We start from the raw sequence: 18903 nt of genomic DNA on the forward strand, positions 1-18903 counted from the left end.
TTAATAAAAACATTTTTGTCTAAATACCACTGGTAAATTTTATTTATACGACCGGTTTCGGGTTGATCAAACCCGAAACCAGTCGTATAAATAAAATTTACCAGTGGTACCTATTTAGACAAAAGTGTTTTCATTCATTTCATTTAAGTGATCATCAATTACTATAAAGTAAACAAGTTATCAATCACACATATTTGAATATCAACCTTTGTTTGATAAAATAATCGGGACATTGCAACTGCAATATGAAAATATGTCCTTCGAATTCTAGAATTCTGAGTTGTTTAAATACTATGCGTGGAATTTTAACGTCCTCATTTACTGATAGAAGTAAATCTTTTGCAGGCTTGAACATTTTACAGAACACAATTCCTCGACAGTGGTTACAATTCCAACAGCTGATGATGGATCACACAAAATAAATTGAAGGAATTTACATATGGTTACATATGCAGATGAGCAACATAAAGTTATAATAAATTGGGTGGAGGTTATCGACCTATAAAAAGAAGTGGTGACAATTTTCTTTTTGTGAAAAAAAGGTAAGAGCTCCAGCGAACTGTTATAGAAAGGTAGAGCGAATTCTTTAAAGCGCAGCAGTCATGACAGTAGATATCTTCAAAAAAGGGTAACAGATCCAACAAACTGTAGATAGAAAGGTACAGCTAATTATCTAAAGTGCAGCAGTCATGACAGTAGATATCTTTAAAAAAGGGTAAGAGCCCCAGCAAACTGTTGATAGAAAGGTACGGCGAATTCTTTAAAGGACAGCAGTCATGACAGTAGATATCTTTAAAAAAAAAGGGTGACAGCTCCAACAAACTGTCGAAAGAAAGGTAGAGCGAACTCTTCAAAGTACAGCAGTCATGACAGTAGATATATTTAAAAAAGGGTAAGAGCTCTAGCAAACTGTTGATAGAAAGGTACGGCGAATTCTTCAAAGGGCAGCAGTCATGACAGTAGATAAAAAAGGTAAGAGCTCCAGCGATAGAAAGGTACGGCGAATTCTTTAAAGTGCAGCAGTCATGACAGTAGATAGCTTAAAAAGGGGTAAGAACTCCAGCGAACTGTTGATAGAAAGGTAGAGTGAATTTTTTAAAGTGCAGCAGTCATGACAGTAGATATCTTTAAAAAAGGGTGACAGCTCCAACAAACTGTCGATAGAAAGGTAGAGCGAATTATTTAAAGTGCAGCAGTCATGACAGTAGATATCTTTAAAAAAGGGTAAGAGCCCCAACAAACTGTTGATAGAAAGGTACGGCGAATTCTTTAAAGGGCAGCAGTCATGACAGTAGATATCTTTAAAAAAAAAGGGGTGACACCTCCAACAAACTGTCGAAAGAAAGGTAGAGCGAACTCTTCAAAGTACAGCAGTCATGACAGTAGATATATTTAAAAAAGGGTAAGAGCTCCAGCAAACTGTTGATAGAAAGGTACGGCGAATTCTTCGAAGGGCAGCAGTCATGACAGTAGATAAAAAAGGTAAGAGCTCCAGCGATAGAAAGGTACGGCGAATTCTTTAAAGTGCAGCAGTCATGACAGTAGATATCTTAAAAAGAGGTAAGAACTCCAGCGAACTGTTGATAGAAAGGTAGAGTGAATTCTTCAAAGTGCAGCAGTCATGGCAGTAGATATCTTTAAAAAAGGGTGACAGCTCCAACAAACTGTCGATAGAAAGGTAGAGCGAATTATTTAAAGTGCAGCAGTCATGACAGTAGATATCTTTAAAAAAGGGTAAGAGCTCCAGCAAACTGTTTATAGAAAGGTACGGCGAATTCTTCAAAGGGCAGCAGTCATGACAGTAGATATCTTTAAAAAGGGTAAGAGCTCCAACTTTTCTACGATGTTCCAAAGTAGTCGGCCACTATCAATGAGACGAATCATCTTACTTTCTATAAGGGGGAAAACCTTCAAAATGTATTTAGTCTGGGAGGAATCTGCGCCTCATAGACCATCACACGTTGCTAGACAATGAAATGGCGTTCGACACAAAAAAAGGCAGAAACCAAGTTCAGCAGTGCGTTAGCGCAGTGGTAGTGTGCCTGACTCACGATCGAAATGTGAGTTCGATTCTCACTTCGACCAGATATTTTTCTCAAGAGAATGTATCTAGCTGAAGTTCGGATGATTCTGCAACGTTAGTTACATGGATGACTGCGAATAGCCAAGATGCTTCCATATGTGGCTCGAGGAGTTCATTAATATTGCCTACCCAGAACACGAGGCTAATGACCAAAGTAGTCGATGCTGATGACTCAAATAAAACAAGTTCGATGCGAAACAATTGAATCCTAGGATACGACAGAACTTTGACAGGAAAAAACCAAGCGCCACATACAAAGGCTTTTTCAAAAGAATGCTGTACAGATTATTGAACATTTATCAATTATTTTACTTTACTTTAATACTAGAAATATTTTCAAGTTCTCTAATCTGATACGCCTAAAATGTAACTTGCAAATAAATGAAAATAGCAATGAATTTCACAGTAAACTCTATACTCTATACAAAGATGTGTGTAGATCATGCAAAGAAGTAACTTTCAGACACAAACTGGAAGAAAAATCCCCCCTGAAACAACTACTTTCATATGAACAATGATTCACAGAAAAATCACTTCTTGCTATTTAGTTTGCTATCACTTACATGGAACAATGTCTTTCTCATTGGTGTTTCGGATCAAGACACATTTTTTTGTATAAAGATAGACAAACAAGTAGAAAGCTAAAACTTTCATTTCTCATTATTAACCATATTCGTGTGTAGTGAGTGTTCGTTTATATCATTAGCAAAAAAATCGGTGTCATCATTTATTGTGGGATTTTTTACCGATATCGTAGCATATTTGAACGATTGGTAAGAAAAAATTCCAAAAATCACTCACCAGTAATGACCAGCCTTCCTTTAGTCGCACTCAGTCTAGTTTCTCCAGTGAGTCTATGTTTTGTACGACATTGATATGATTTATAACCATCTTCAGGTCCTACGTCTTTAATATGCAATTCTCCGGAGGGTAAAACCAAATATTTGCTATCTGTTGGAATACAAAACAGTTTTTAGTAAGACGTTTTCTTGTTTGACATTACATTGATCAGCTGTATTAACGATGTAATGATTCAATGATAAAATTGATTAAATATGCTTCTAAAAAATGAAAAATCGACGGCGAGACAGCCTCAATGACTTGAAAATCTTCTGATCAATATAACGCCTTTCAAGAGTACAGTCATGCATTTTTTTTCAAAACTATTCAGTGAATATCGGGGTTTTCTGAATGATTCGTTTTATAAAATTTTTAAACAATAACGACAGTTTGAGCAGTAATGGTCTTCATTGGAAAAATTTATAAATATTCAGGAAACCGGCCGGATATTTCACTTGAAGCGTTTTGAATACACTACAAGAATAACAATTACATAATATTAAATCATCATTTTGCGTAAAAATGTTATTCTCGAGTTGAAATTATCTCTAGGGGCAGGGTGTGGTATGGGGGGCAGAAGTGGAAGGAGCAACAGGATCACGGCAGGAGTTCCAGATGTCCAAATTTTATTTTAAAAACGATAACGATGATGTACTACGAAACTGAAGATTGCGAGCGAATGTCTATAGAATTACTAGATAGTCTTAAATCATTTTTATTAAACCAATATAATTTTTGAGTAAGTTGGCCGTACTTGAACTTTGCACCTCGCATTACTGGCAGGATTTTCTAGAAAATTTGTTTTGTTGTACTTCTCACGGGTAGATGACTATAATGGTTATGATCAACAATTTTCATGAAAATAATAAACTAGTTAACGTTATTATCATTTACACCATTCATTATCTGTTTTCCACTTCAACATTTTTAATTCAACCTCATTCATACTCCCACAAAATAATTTTCAATTGGATTCCAGAATTTTACGTAATTACCACGAAAGGATTTTGAAAATCTTGCAAAATAATTCCTTAATTTTGACATACTAGATAGTGTTTCATTGAAAATTGAATGTTATGTTTCACGAAACTCTTTAAAATTGCTTGAAGTGTTCTCCAATGCATTTATCGGTTCGAATACACTTCGTGGGATTCAGGGTGTATTTCAAACGATGTTAATAATTTCAGGCGGTGATTGTCATATTTTCATTAAAAATATTGTTCTGTTATCAATAACTCTGAATTATTTTCGCCGATTTTGATTAAACTACGTGTGTTTGTTATAAGTAACAAGGGGCTTCTTTTCATGAAATCAGATTTGAAATTTTATTTCCAGTGGCGTCACAGAGGGTTACCATCGCGATTTATGAATTTATATTTATGAATACATACTGAATAAATCCCATGTGAAATCCTTTTCATCGAATAAACAGGCGATAATTTCAAATTCGTATATTCTAGTATATCTCCGGAACCATAAGCAAGTCAAGTAGTACTCAAAATACGCAACTTTACCACAAATTAATCGACTTTTACCATTTAAGAGATCCCTACGCAAAAAAAATCGAATAGTGCTTTGTAGTGTAAACAGCCACTGATAGGAATAAATACTTCGATTTGACGAACGATTCGATTTACATGTTTCGATGCCGAAAATAACGTTGTAAAGCAGGAAACTACTTACAAGATGGAAACAAAATTTGAAATGAAACACATTTTCATGGAAACGCAGACGAGCCACATATTTTTATTATTCGTTTCTTGTAAATTATGACTTTGAAACTCGAAATTTCGACTTTAATCTCCAAATAACGACTCGAATCTCGAAATTACGAATTTGAACGCGAAATTACGATAATGAGGTCGTAATTTTGAAATTGCGAAATTAAGGTCGAAATTTCGAGTTTAAAGTCGTAATTTCGAGTTCAAAGTCGCAGTTTTGAAATAAAAGTCGAAATTACGACTTTGATCTCGAAATTTCGAGTTTGAAGTCGTAATTTCGAAATTTCGAGTTTAAAGTCGAAATTTTCAAGTTTGAAGTAGATATTTCGAATTTAAAGTCAAAAAATTACAAGATCAAAATTGAAATTTCGAGTTTAAAGTCCTAATTTCAAAGTTACGAGATTATAGTCGTAATTTTGAAATCACAAGAATAACGTCGAAATTTGGAATTTGACTTCGTAATTTCGAAATTAAGACTTCAAACATGATGACATCTTGCCCATATTCTCCTGATTTATGGCCTCGAAATCTGCGAGTAAAAAGTTGTAATTTCAAGTTTGAAGTCGTAATTTAAAGTTTAAATTCGAAATTTGCGCGTTAAAAGTCGTAATTTCGAGTCTGAAGTCGTAATTTCGAAATTACGATATTAAAGTCGAAATTTTGAGTTCAAATTCGAAATTTGTGCGTTAAAAGTTGTAATTTCGAGTTTGAAGCCCTAATTTCGAAATTATGAGTTTAAATTCGAAATTTGCGAGTTAAAAGTCATAATTTCGAATTTGAAGTCAAAATTTCGAGTTTTAAGTCTCAAGTCCGAAATTACGAGATTGAGGTCGTAATTTTGAAATCACAAGATTAAGGTCGAAATTCGGAATTTGAAGTCGTAATTTCGAAATTACGACTTCAAACATGATGACATGCTGCCCATATTCTCCTGATTTATGGCCTCACTACTTTTTGTCAAACTGAAAATGTGTGAACACCTGTTGAAAGATTCCATTAAACCTGTTTCATGACATATCAACACCAGAGTGGAAAAACTTTTTCGAAAACAAAAAAAAAACAGTTCATCTCAAAAGAGATTTTTCCTATTTTTTGTAAAAACTCTGGGACTAGCACAAAAGTGCTTCTCTCAGAGTTATTGTTTTGATTGTCTATAAGGTTTTCAACAATAGTGAAAACTATAAAAATTATTTATCCCAATGAAGAATACTATTAACTTTTTCCATACATTTACTGTTTGGTAAAAAAAAAAAGGAAAAATTTTGTATAGTTTACTTGCATTTTTATATTCGGTATGGAATATTTTTATAATATGAACTATATTTTATTCATTCGGGAATAATATGATTTTTCAATATTTTCTATTCCCAAAATTGACAAAAAAACTAAATTAGCACTCTTTTTAAAGACGATATATTAGTACATGGTCTAAGAAGAGTTTCTGCGCTGGAATTCTAAATCAAAATATTTATAAGGATTGTTTATAAGCCATCAGTTCATGTAAACATCTTATATCGATCCGCCAAATTCATTGATTATTTTCACCCCAGCTTCGAGTGTTGTATTCCAGATTTTATCAACACTCTTCCGATGTAAATATTTGCAGACTACTTCATACCGAAAGTGTCATTTCCGTTTCTTTTATCGCGATCGCAGATGGATTTGCTTAAAGGTTCCAGCCGACGAGACGAGTGATCCAAATTCATTTCCTTCCTCAAAGGTCTCGATGAATTCATATAGAGGCACAATTTGTTGTGTTGTTTTCTTTTGTCAAAGTCACGTTCTGGCTGATTGAAAAAATCGATGTAGGGTAATGGAATTATTGTAAGAGATAATTGAAATGAAGAGGAGCGCAGGAGGACCACTTAATTTTATTATTTGTTTCTTGGAAATTTCGACTTTAGAACTAGAAATTTCGACTTTAATCTCGTAATTTCGAAATTACGACTTTAAATTCGGAATTTCAATCTCAATCTCATGAGTTCAAAATTTCGACTTTAATCTCGTAATTTCGAAATTAATACTTTAAACTCGAAATTTTAACTTCGATATCGAAATTTTGACGTAAAATTCGAAATTACGACTTTCAACTCGCAATTTCGAATTCAAACTAGAAACTTCTACCCTAATCTCGTAATTTAGAAATTACGATTTCAAACTCGAAATTACGACTTTAAACTAGAAATTTTTAGATCAAAGTCGTGATTTCGAGTTAAGTTTCAAAGTTACGACTTTAATCTCGACTTTGAACTAGAAATTACGACTTTAATCTCGAATTTTCGATCTTAATCTCGTAATTTGAAAATTTCTACTTTAATTCCATAATTTCGAAATAAATACTTTAAACTCGAAATATTTACTTTGATCTCGTGATTTTTACTTGAAATTCGAAATTACAACTTTTAACTCGTAATTTCGACTTCAAACTCGAAATTTAAAAATTATGATTTCAATCTCGTAATTTAGAAATTAAGACTTCAAACTCGAAATTACGGCTTTAAACTAGAAATTTTTAGATCAAAGTCGTAATTTCGAGTTCAATTTCAAAATTACGAGTTTAATCTCGACTTTGAACTCGAAATTACGACTTTAATCTCGAATTTTCGACCTTAATCTCGTAATTTGAAAATTTCGACAAACTCGAAATATTTACTTTGATCTCGTGATTTTTACTTGAAATTCGAAATTACAACTTTTAACTCGTAATTTCGACTTCAAACTCGAAATTTAAAAATTATGATTTCAATCTCGTAATTTAGAAATTAACACTTCAAACTCGAAATTTCAACTTGAAATTCGAAATTTCGACTTCAAACTCGAAATTACGACTTTAGACTCGAAATTTTTACGTAATTTCGAGTTCAATTTCGAAATTACGACTTTAATCTCGACTTTGAACTCGAAATTACGACTTTAAACTCGAACTTTCGACCTTTATCTCGTAATTTCAAAATTTGGACTTGAATTCCATAATTTCAAAATGAATACTCGAAATATTTACTTTCATCTCATGATTTTTACTTCAAATTCGAAATTACGACTTTCAACTCGTAATTTCGACTTCAAACTCGAAATTACGAATTTAAACTAGAAATTTTTAGATCAAAGTCGTAATTTCGAGTTCAATTTCAAAATAACAACTTTAATCTTGACTTTGAACTCGAAGTTACGACTTTTATCTCGAAATTTCGACCTTCATCTCGTAATTTTAAAATTTCGACTTTGATTTCGTAATTTCGAAATAAATACTTTGAACTCTAAATTTTCACTTTGGTCTCGTAATTTTGATTTGAAATTCGAAATTACAACTTTCAACTCATAATTTCGACTTTAAACTCAAAACCTCGACATCAATCTCGTTGGTAGCAGAAAATCGCCGAATACGTAAAACACTTCTGACTTTTATACCTTTCACTAACAAACTAAACAGCTGAAACTGTGAACGTATATTCGAGATGAATGTACCAGTTAAAAAAAATAAAAAATCGCTAATGGAATGTACGCAGTCCACGAAAGTTAAACCTTATTTTTTGAGCATACTTCTTATACCAATCAGTGTCAATGTCCAACAGTGGTCTTGTATCTAGTCATGCCGAATTCGGTTCATTTCAACAGAGGTTTTTCCTTCTTGTTGAAAGATTGCTGGCGTTCAGCCTATTCCCAAAAAGGGCAAGAAACATTTTCCATAGATCAGTCGCTTTGCTATCATCGATATCAAAAATCATGGAGAAAGCCGTAAATCATCATATCCTTAAATATTTTGAAGGCTTCAACATCTTGAGCGATCATCAATATGGCTCCAGGACATCAGCTGCGGATGCACATCTTCACCGGCAGCAGAAGGTTGCAAATCTTAATGAGGATCTAGAAATGATTTCGAATTGGGGTGGAAGTAACTAGGTTCAATTAAATGCCACAAAAACCCAGGCATCGGTTTTCTCCAAAAAGATAAATGTCTCCGAACCGGATGTAATAATGTCAGGAAAGACAATTCCGCTTTCTGCCTTGATAAGTTTGTTGGAGTTTAAAAAGGACACCAATATGTTTTAGCACAATCATGTCGCTGGGATTGCAAAGGCTACTTCTCAAAAGTTTGGAACACTGTTCCGAACCTGGATTCCATCCAGAAAAGAGCTATCCTCCTGATTGGAGACAGTAACATCACTTGCAACCTTGAGAGTCTAGAACATCGAAGAAAGGTTGGCGATTTGTCACTTTTCTATGAATTCTTCTACGAGAGGTGTTCAAGTGACTTGGCACATTTGATTCCACCAAGAGCGGTACATACAGGGTATACCATAAATACGTTAAAATATTCAAGCGATGTATTTCTGAGACAATTTTAAGAAAAAAAGTCTACATGAACTTTTGTCCAAAAATGCTTCGTTTCGGTGATACGGGGTGTTGAAATAGAATTTTTTTGTTCGCTTTTTGAAAATAGCTCTTGCAAAAAATAAGTTATTTACACGAAATTCGATACCCCAGGTTTTTTTGACATGGGAAATCATAATTTCGTATTAATTTTCATGTAACATCTAGAGGGCGCTGCGTACGCTGTCATTATTTATTTCAAATTGCCTTTTTTTGACAGTAAACTTTTGGTACTTTTCATGAAAAAACCTAATTGCCACAACTTTTCCAAGTAAACAAGGTACACCTCCTCAACAACGCTGAGGTGATCGTTTTCGAGATATTTACAATTTTCTATATCGATGCATATTACTTAGCTTTAAGTAAGTTGCTGAGAACATTACAAAAACTAAGTAAGTGGTGAATCTCGTCAAAATGAACAACTTTTTCCTATAAAATTTCTCCATCGAAATACAGATTGTTTAAATTATTCAAAACATGGTAGGTTTTTGTCATAAGTTTTTTGCAATTTTAGTTATTTCCATCAAACTTTATATGCAATATACCCGTACATACTTCTTCTAAACTGAGCATTATCGAACTGCTTATTCAATCCAAATAAAAAAAAAGTCAGGTTTAATTATTCAATTAGAAAGTGCTAGATTTCGGAGTTTGTGAAAAAAAAAACAATTCGGAGAAGTACTATGTTATTTATTAGGAAAATAAACATATAAAAATTGAACGAAACAACTATTACAAGAACTGTTCACAGTGACAACCCCTCAACAGTAATACAAGCTTCTGCTCTCCTCATTGAAGAATTCCGTACCCGTTGAGAAAGGCCCGGAGTGTTTCTTATCGTTTCGCAGCAAGCTATGATGCGATCCCTCAACATTTCCTCGTTTTCAATGGGGCTAGCATAAACTAGTGATTTATGTCCCCAGAAGAAAAAATCGACGGGATTGAGGTCCGGTGACCTCGGGGGCCAATTCTCAGTGCCTCCTCTTCCTATCCATCGTTGGGGATATGCTACGTCTGAAAAATTTCTTGCTATCACATTGAAATGAGCAGGAGCTCCATCGTGCATAAACCAGAAGTGATTTCGGAGACCAATGGGAACATCTTCCATAAGTTGGGGAAGCTTTGGTTCCAAAAAATGTAGGTTAGCATCTCCATTCAAACGTAAGGGGAGAAAATAGGGCCCAATTATGCCTACCTATACATTACAAGATAATCTGTCTTGGAAATGAGTTTGCGTTATCACACGTTGGTTATCTTCCGCCCAGATGTGGTTGTTATGGAAGTTCATGATACCATTTCTTGAAAAGTTAGCCTCATCTGTGAAGAGGATTTTCGATAAAATTTGCGGATGTTGTTCGACTTTTCTTTGAAGCCATTGAGCAAATTCGATACGTGGTTGGAAATCACGTAGCGTAAGTGCCTGGACACGCTGAATATGATAAGGATATAATTGTTGTTCCTTTATAATTCTGTAAACTGTCGTGTGACTCACATTTAAAGTTTGACTAATTTTTCTTGTACTTGTCTCTGGATGTTTACTAATTTCTTCAAGAACCGCCTCCTCCAATTCTACAGTTCTTGTAGTCCGTGGCCGTCCTACTGCCGAATTTGTTTCAAAGCTTCCAGATTCGTAAAGTCGCCGGAAAAGATTCGCGAATGTCGCTGCACAAGGAGTCACGCGTTGGGGATACCTTTTCTGATAGATGAGTCTAGCCTCGCTTCGATTTCCGTCAGCCAAGCCGTATGCAAAAACCATATCAGCCATTTCAGCATTCGTAAAGTCGGGCATGGTACCAAAAAATCACTTTATAAACTCCGAACTATGAATTTGTCAATTAATAGTTGAAAATGTGACAGCGAACTATTTTTATAAACAAACTTTCATAGCCTACTCGATTTAATCAACTTAATTTGCAAGCGGAGAGTGACAAAAATTACTGAAATCAAATTTGGCTATAAAGTAATATGCATCGATATAGAAAATTGTAAATATCTCGAAAACGATCACCTCCAGCGTTGTTAAGGAGGTGTACCTTTTTTACTTGAAAAAGGTGCGGTTTTTTCACCAAAAGTTTACTGTTAAAAAAGTTAGGGCGATTTGAAATAAATAATGACAGCGTACGCAGCGCTCTCTAGATGTTACATGAAAATTAATAGGAAATTATGATTTCTCACGTAAAAAAACCCGGGTACCGATTTTCGTGCAAATAACTTATTTTTCGCAAGAGTTATTTTCAAAAAGCGAACAAAAAAATTCAATTTCAACACCCCATATCTCCGAAACGACACAAGTTCATAAAGACTTTTTTTTCTTAAAATTGTCTCAGGAATACGTCACTTGAATATTTTAACGTACTTATGTTACACCCTGTATAAGAAATATCCGACGGACTGTGGCTGCTCATCGATTTGAAGTTTAACTCAGTACATCTGGAGAATTGCGTTTATGTGGGTTGAACTTCCTGAGAACTTTTTTCCAAATGGATTCAATCTTCAGCTACTTTAACACAGGCACCGTCCTTAGAGAGCCTTATGGATTTTCCTGTAGTGCTTGTGTTTTGTCCTTAAAAAAAAAGACAGGCGAATGTCGAGTAGCAGAACTTCTGTAGTAATTTTTAAAAATCCTCGTATTATTCAATTTTTGTTACAAAGTACTGATAGTTGTTTCAGACAATTTTTAGAATGTTCATCATTCTTACTGCATGAGAGAAGAAGGAACAAGGAAACGGTAGAAAGGGATATATAGGAAACGATTTTAATATTATACGGTTTGCACAGAAACACACACCATAAAGTCCATCCTGAATTAAAATCTCATGCCCGTCGTTCTGCAGCCAGGAAGTGACGTAGACAAAGTCACTAACAAAGCTCGGAATGTGACACTTGAATATCGCGGTGTTGCCCTTGAGAACGCTCTCATCCATTACGTTCGCGGTATAAGACTGAGAAACCACTGAAAAGAAAAATCCGAGATAAAAATCGCCTCATTACTCATACTCATTTAACAATCGTCTGAGGAAGTACACACCCTCACGAAAGAGGTCATTTGAGAAAACATTAAAATTCAGTTTAGTTTTATTTACGTGATTTTTCAAGAAGAATTCGAATATATATATGAATAGCAGATTTTCCATTTCAGTCACTATTCCATCTCCTGCTGATAGTCATTTTTAGAAATGCCGTAATATTTGGCAAAACACTTCATTTCATTAGGATTAAACATGACACCATTAAATACGACGGTGGACTCAAAAAAACGGTAATTACGTTGTGGTGGGGAGGGAGAGTGGGGGAACCTACTGACCATATGTCCACAGTATTTTGTATACAGTAATTTCATAAAGGCTGATTTGTGGTTTGAATTTTCCTACGCGCAGACCCACGCGTCGATGTCTTAGGTCTGCGCAAACGACGAGTTTAAGACAGGCATGCAATCAAAGCGTTTAAACACTGCTCAACATAACAAATATTCATACAAACTGCTCAAAAAAATACAGTCGATGAAAACCATGTTGGGCACCTAAGAAAATTGTACAAATGATAATTTTGCATTTGTGTAATATTCAAGTAACCCAGATCATTTCGACAATGATGAACTATGTTTCAAGTAGATTTTAAAAATTCATGGGATCGGATGTGACAAAATATACTTTAATTTCAACAAGAAAAAAGACAAGATGAAGAACGAGTTTTGTTATTCATGAACCATGGTACTGTGCAAGAGCTCTTTAGGAGGAATAACGAGTCCCTGTGTGTATACAACCGTGATAGCATGGTCTGCACTGATGAGGAACACTTCAAAACGGTTCGCAGTTGGTTCCTTGTTCGAATCAGGCGAAGTCCCACTATTTGTCCTAGAGAGCTCTTGCAAAGTTGTTTCTTCAAAGTGAGAATCTTTGCAATTATGTCTGAGGCGACTTGGATTCCGAAAGGTTAACAGTCGTAAGGTATTTTTGATAGTCAAATTTACATTATATAAGAAGTTGCTGACTAATAGGACATGTTTCATTTAGAATAACTGTTTTTAATCTACGCAGCAACTTTTCGGGGTTGATTAGACATCTAGACTTGTATAGATTCAAATATCAACATTTGTCAATATATGTCGAGTTATTAGCTAAAGAAGTAGTTGTTTTCTGTCGGAAAACAGATATAATGGTATAGTCAAAATGCATTTGGACTTGTCAGTGATTTTATTATCAATTTTTACTTGGATAAAAGCTGGAAGCAGCAAAACAACCTATTATCTTACAGTGTAAATAATTCATAACTTCCGACTCCGAAAACTCTCACATACATTTATAGTTAGTACATACATACAAAAAAATTATTTTTGTATGATTGAACACTACATACTTAATTACTTTTTTACTTCTTCAAGTCCTGAATAGTAACTACATAATTCAGAAAGAATAGGCTCTACAGATTCCTTAATCTTGAGTGATGAATTCGATTAGGAATATTTTTAATAATTTGTCCTTAATATAATCGAATCGGCAAACTCGTCCGCCATCTTGAATTCTCCAATCAATAAATGAATATGCTATATTTGGCCCCAAAAATCACTACAAAGAAATTTCGCATGGATTCGTACCATGGTTCATGAATAACAAAACACGTTCTTTATCTTGTCTTTTTTCTTGTTGAAATGAAAATATATTTTGTCACATTCGAATATGAACATCTGCCGATTCCATGAATTTTTAAAATCTACTTGAAACTTAGTTCATCATTGCCCAAATGATCTGGGTTACTTCAATATTACACAAATGCAAAATTATCATTTGTACAATTTTCTCAGGTGCCCAACATGGTTTTCATAGACTGTTTTTTTTTGAGCAGTTTATATGAATAGTTGTTATGTTGAGCAGTGTATACACGCTTTGGTTGAGATTGTAGTAGGGAGAAATGTCATTAGTGTCAAATACGTCATCATTATAAAAAATGAAACTCCTGGACACCGACATCAAAGGGACCGACGCTGAGTGAAACTACTGTATACAGAAATACTGTGACATGTCCGTTAATGTCACACCACCTCAGAGTTGCCAACCGTATCGGAATTCCGCTACTGTAGCGGATTTGAACATAAAGTAGCGGAATTTTTCATTATCAATATTGAAAAAAATATGGAAGAAGAGGCAGTGGACAGCCCTCTCCTTCTTCTTTTCGATTCAATGGCCTCAGCAACTGAGGCTATCCGCAGACAGCACTCCAAGCTGACAGCTAATACGTTATAGTCTTAGTAGTGAGGCCATTACATGATGAATGAGAAGAAGAATATTTTTAAATATTTTCATTCATATCATGAACCATATAACCTCCAATATTTTGAAACTAAAAGTCTCGACTGTTTCGTGTATTATAACTTAAATGAAACAAATTAAAGTGGAAATAGAAAGAAGATAGTTCATCTGATTATGACTCGAGCGAAACAGCTGTCGCAGTTGGAATTGACGGGAATGGGACATGTTAAAAAAAATACAAAAAGTTTCGAAAACAAACTTTTTCTCAATATTGTTTGTCTGAATTTAACATGAATGGATGGATTAGACCTGTCGCGAATGATTGTTCAAGAGCTCAGTGTGACTATACGTATGTGAACAAATTGATTTTTACTTTTCAAAATAATTTTTTCAAGCTAGGAAATATTTGGTAGAGACGACAGCTTTGAAAAATCAACTGCTGTAAACTTGGAAAATTAGGTACCGTCTACTGAGTTGCGCGGTTGAAAATTAGCATGATCCTGATTACTCACATCAGTGACAGTTCAATTCCCTCGTTCGTGAAGACCGTCGCCAAATTGATCAACTCTGTGAGATGTCGAGAATTTCATGGAGTTCGATTCAGAGAATTTTATCCAAAGATTTGCACATGACTGCAGCCAAATTCGTCCCGCGCCTTCTCACAGACGAGCAAACAGAGCATCGACATCAGGCATGTTTTGAGCTTCAAAATCAGCTCGAAGAGGACCCTGAATTTTTTCCAAGGCGATTACTGGTGGTGAATCGTGGTGCTATGGATACGACCCCAAAACGAAGCAGCAATCAAGCTAGTTTAAGGCAGCTGACTCTCCTCGTCTCAAAAAAGCTCGCCAAGTGAAGTTAAACACACCAAGACAATGCTCATTTGTTTCTTCGATTGCAGATGTGTTGTGCACGTCAAGGTCGTTCCTCCGGGTCAAACTGTCAACCAGAAGTTCTACTTGGAGGTTTTCAAAAGATGGGAGAGTATCCGGAAGAAAAGGGCAGATCTTCGGCGCACAGGCGACTGATTCTTCCATCATGATCAAACCACCTGTGACTTCTTTTCGTTCCCCAGATATTCGAAAGGAATATGAAAGGAAAGTGTTTTGCCACTGTGGAGGAGGTGAAACAAAAATCGCTGGAAGGCTCAAAAGACATCCTTATGAGTGAATTTAAAAACTGTTTTAAACAATGGAAGAATCGTTTGGAGAAGTATGTTGTGGTCAATGGCGAATACTTTGAAGGTGATCAAAATTTGGTGTTAAAACATTGAGAAATGAAAAAGTTATGACGAAATTCACGTTTATTTTGGGGTCTCCCTCGTACATAATCAAGATCAAACTACCGACTCGCCTTCAAAAGACAATCCGTTTCGGTTCGAAAGAAAGTGAGATTGAAGTTACTTAATTTGGGTAAATACAGAGCTTTTGTCAGTACCACTATAAGAAGTATGTTCAAAAAGAAGGTGAATTTTCATTTTACTCAAAAAATATTTACCTATTCATCAATTTCTATTATGTTACTTTCAAAGTATTCCCCCTCAGATATGAAACACTTGTGCCAGCGTTTTTTCCAATCCTGGAAGCAGTTCTGATAACATCTTTTTGGTATGTTCTTGAGCGCTCAGCAATTCGATTTTTATCTTCTCAATCGTCACAGAACGCCGTCCTTTCATGGGTATCTTCAAACTTGAGAACAAAAAAAATCGCAGGGGGGCAAATCTGGTGAATACGGTGGCTGAAGCATGATTACGGTGTTGTTTTTGGCCAAAAAATAATAATAAGCAATAAGAAGTGAGCAAAAGCTACGAATTGTTTTTCCACAATACCAGACGTTTGTCTCCTGATGCAATACGCCACGGTAATCGAAGAAAACAGTGAGCAAAACCTTGACATTTGATCGAATTTGGCGTGTTCTTTTGGTCTTGGCTCTTCAATTGGGACGATTGGACTTTGGTTTCGATTTTATAACCATATATATCCATGATTCGTCACCAGTTATGACTCTTTTAAGCAAATCTGGGTCGCCGTAGACGTCAATAAACAATTCCTGAGCGATGCTCATGCGATAATTTTTTTTTGGTCAAAATTCAGCAATTTTGGGATGAACTTCGCTGCCACACAATTTATGCCTGAAGTTTCCGAAAAAATTGAATGGCATGAACCAACCAAAATACCAATACCCTCAGCAACTTCTCTAATAGTGACTCGATGATTCTCCGTAACAATTTTTGTAACTTCCACAAATTTTTCATCGGTTGTTGATGTGCTGGGGCTTCGAGGACGAGCGTAGTCATTCACATTTTCTCGACCTCCTGTGAAAATCTTGTTAATATTCTTCCGATTCAGAGAACAATCACCGTATGCCACTGTAGACATTTCAAGTGTTTTTGAGCACTCAATTTAATTTTTTGGACAACATTGGAGGCAAATTCTTTGATCCATTTATTTAAATAGCAGAAAATCGACAACCACTCAAAACTCCTAATCTAATCGAATGTTCGCAGCCCGCGAAATTTGAACTCTCACCTTATTTTTTTAATATACCTCGTATAATAGGATGCAATTCGAAGTAAAAGCCAGATATATTTTCAATACAGTTTCGGTAGGATTGAAGTTATCGAGATGAATGTACCTATTTGATGAAAAAACTCGATCTATATTTGAGAGAAACTGAACTGGTTCTACCAACGAGTTTTTCCTTTTTTTCCTTGGAAAAGTCGAATTTTTAATTTACAATGGAGACATTGAAATCCATATGTGCTAAGTTTTTCATCATAATGAAGAAAAAATAATTGAAATTTTTTTACCTCTTTTATTTGTAACTAAATTTACTGCAATTTCGTTATATAAGGACATTTCCAAAACTTATACATTAGATGTATACATTAACTTCATTAAATGTATTATACAGAATGGTCCAACGAAAAGTATGCACCCTGCTTTTCTCCTTTTTTTGTAATTTAACGCAAAAATGCTCGGACAGGTCAATTTTGCTTTTGAGGGGGACACAATTCAGATGTATTTTTCTACCTGTGCCTTCAACCCCCTAGCGAGGGTGAGTAACAACCCTAAAATTTTAAATGGAAAGTGGGGTCGAGTGATATATCACTTGAAAGGGCACAAAATTCTCTTTCCAATGATACCTAATTTGTTGTATTTCACTCAAACATGTAGGTATTATGAAGAAAAACAAATACAACCCAGTACTTTGAAATGTGTAATTGACTTAGTAGAATCCTACTTCAGCAAGTGCTGAAAATGTGACCCATTTGCTTCCATACAATAATACAGATTTTGTTCAAATCTATTCCTAACATTCTGTAGCATATCAGGTGTTATACTTCTGCACTCTGCTGTAATTCGTTGGCGAAGATCTCCTATGGACTCGGGCTGCGTAGCAAAACATTTATTTTTCAAGTGTCCCCAAAGGAAAAAGTCTAAAGGCGATAAATCAGGTGACCTGGCAGGCCATTCGATGGGGCCTCTCCTTTCAATTCACCGTCCAGGAAACCGGTCATCTAAAAACTCTCTTACCGATGCAACATAGTGAGGAGGTGCTATATCTTGCTGGAAATGAAGCCGATCATCATTATGATTTTGGTCATTTTCAATTATTTCTGTTATGAGAGGATCAATTGTATCTTCAAGCATGTTCAGGTAGACCTCACCAGTTAAATTCCCAGGAATAAAAAGTGACCCTACGATATGACTACCTAATATGCCACACCAGACATTGATTTTTTGAGGGTACTGGGTATGGACCTCTCGGAATAAGTGTGGGTTACTGTTATCCCAGTAACGGCAATTATGGCTATTCACAGCTCCATTAAAAAAAAAGTACTCTCATCGGAAAAGCACGTGTTGAATGATAGGTGCGGATCATCAATTAGTAGCTGGCTCAGTTGTTCACAAAATTGCAGCCTTCTATCAGGATCATCTTCATTGAGTTCCTGTACTAATTTAATTTTGTACGGATGAAATTTATAGGCTTTTAATATCCGTATTATGGACGAACGGGACACGCCTGAGGCTGCAGCAAGCTGAGGGGTACTTTGAGTATGATCCAATTCAACATGTCCCAAAACAGCGACTTCCACTGCTTCATTTCTGATCGGTTTCCGTGGCTGGTGTTTCACATTACAGACAGATCCGGTATCGACAAACTTTTGGACTAACTTGGCAACGTACGAATCATTCACATTTTTCCCGGGATGACTGTTATTAAAGAGGCGAGCAGTAAGTCTAGCACAACTATTATGTTGAGAATAAAGTTTAACAATTTCACCTCGTTCAGGAATGGAATAAACCATTTTTACAGTAAAGTTGAAATACTTTCAAAAGCAACCGAACTGAATCAATGAACGTTTGCCTAATTTTTTTTGTACACTTATCTGCTGTTGTTATTTGAACCAAAAAAACGCACGAGAGAAATTGAGGAATGTAGGTAGTAGTGATAAAAATGCCGTTTTTCCGCATTTTCATTAACACCAGAAGTATCGAGTAAATGTTCTTGCTTTTTTTATAACTATTCAAATAAATACAACAAATTAGGTATCATTGGAAAGAGAATTTTGTGCCCTTTCAAATGATATATCACTCGACCCCACTTTCCATTTAAAATTTTAGGGTTGTTACTCACC

The 18903-nt window shown here is 35.2% G+C and overlaps 1 protein-coding gene across 1 annotated transcript; it reads right to left on the reverse strand.

Moving 5' to 3' along the window:
* Positions 1-1831: 1831 nt before the first annotated feature.
* Positions 1832-15109, reverse strand: LOC141482589 (cell adhesion molecule Dscam1-like). The gene is made up of 2 exons (XM_074176093.1): positions 11804-15109; positions 1832-3034 (listed from the first exon to the last, which is right to left on the reverse strand). The coding sequence occupies exons 1-2, from the start codon at positions 11937-11939 to the stop codon at positions 2877-2879; spliced, it is 294 nt and encodes a 97-aa protein (XP_074032194.1). The 5' UTR covers positions 11940-15109; the 3' UTR covers positions 1832-2876.
* Positions 15110-18903: the final 3794 nt, after the last annotated feature.

Source organism: Leptinotarsa decemlineata, unplaced genomic scaffold, assembly GCF_025532065.1.
Source record: "Leptinotarsa decemlineata unplaced genomic scaffold, Ldec_3_MD MMD2_tig00001485, whole genome shotgun sequence".
NCBI lineage: Eukaryota > Metazoa > Arthropoda > Insecta > Coleoptera > Chrysomelidae > Leptinotarsa > Leptinotarsa decemlineata.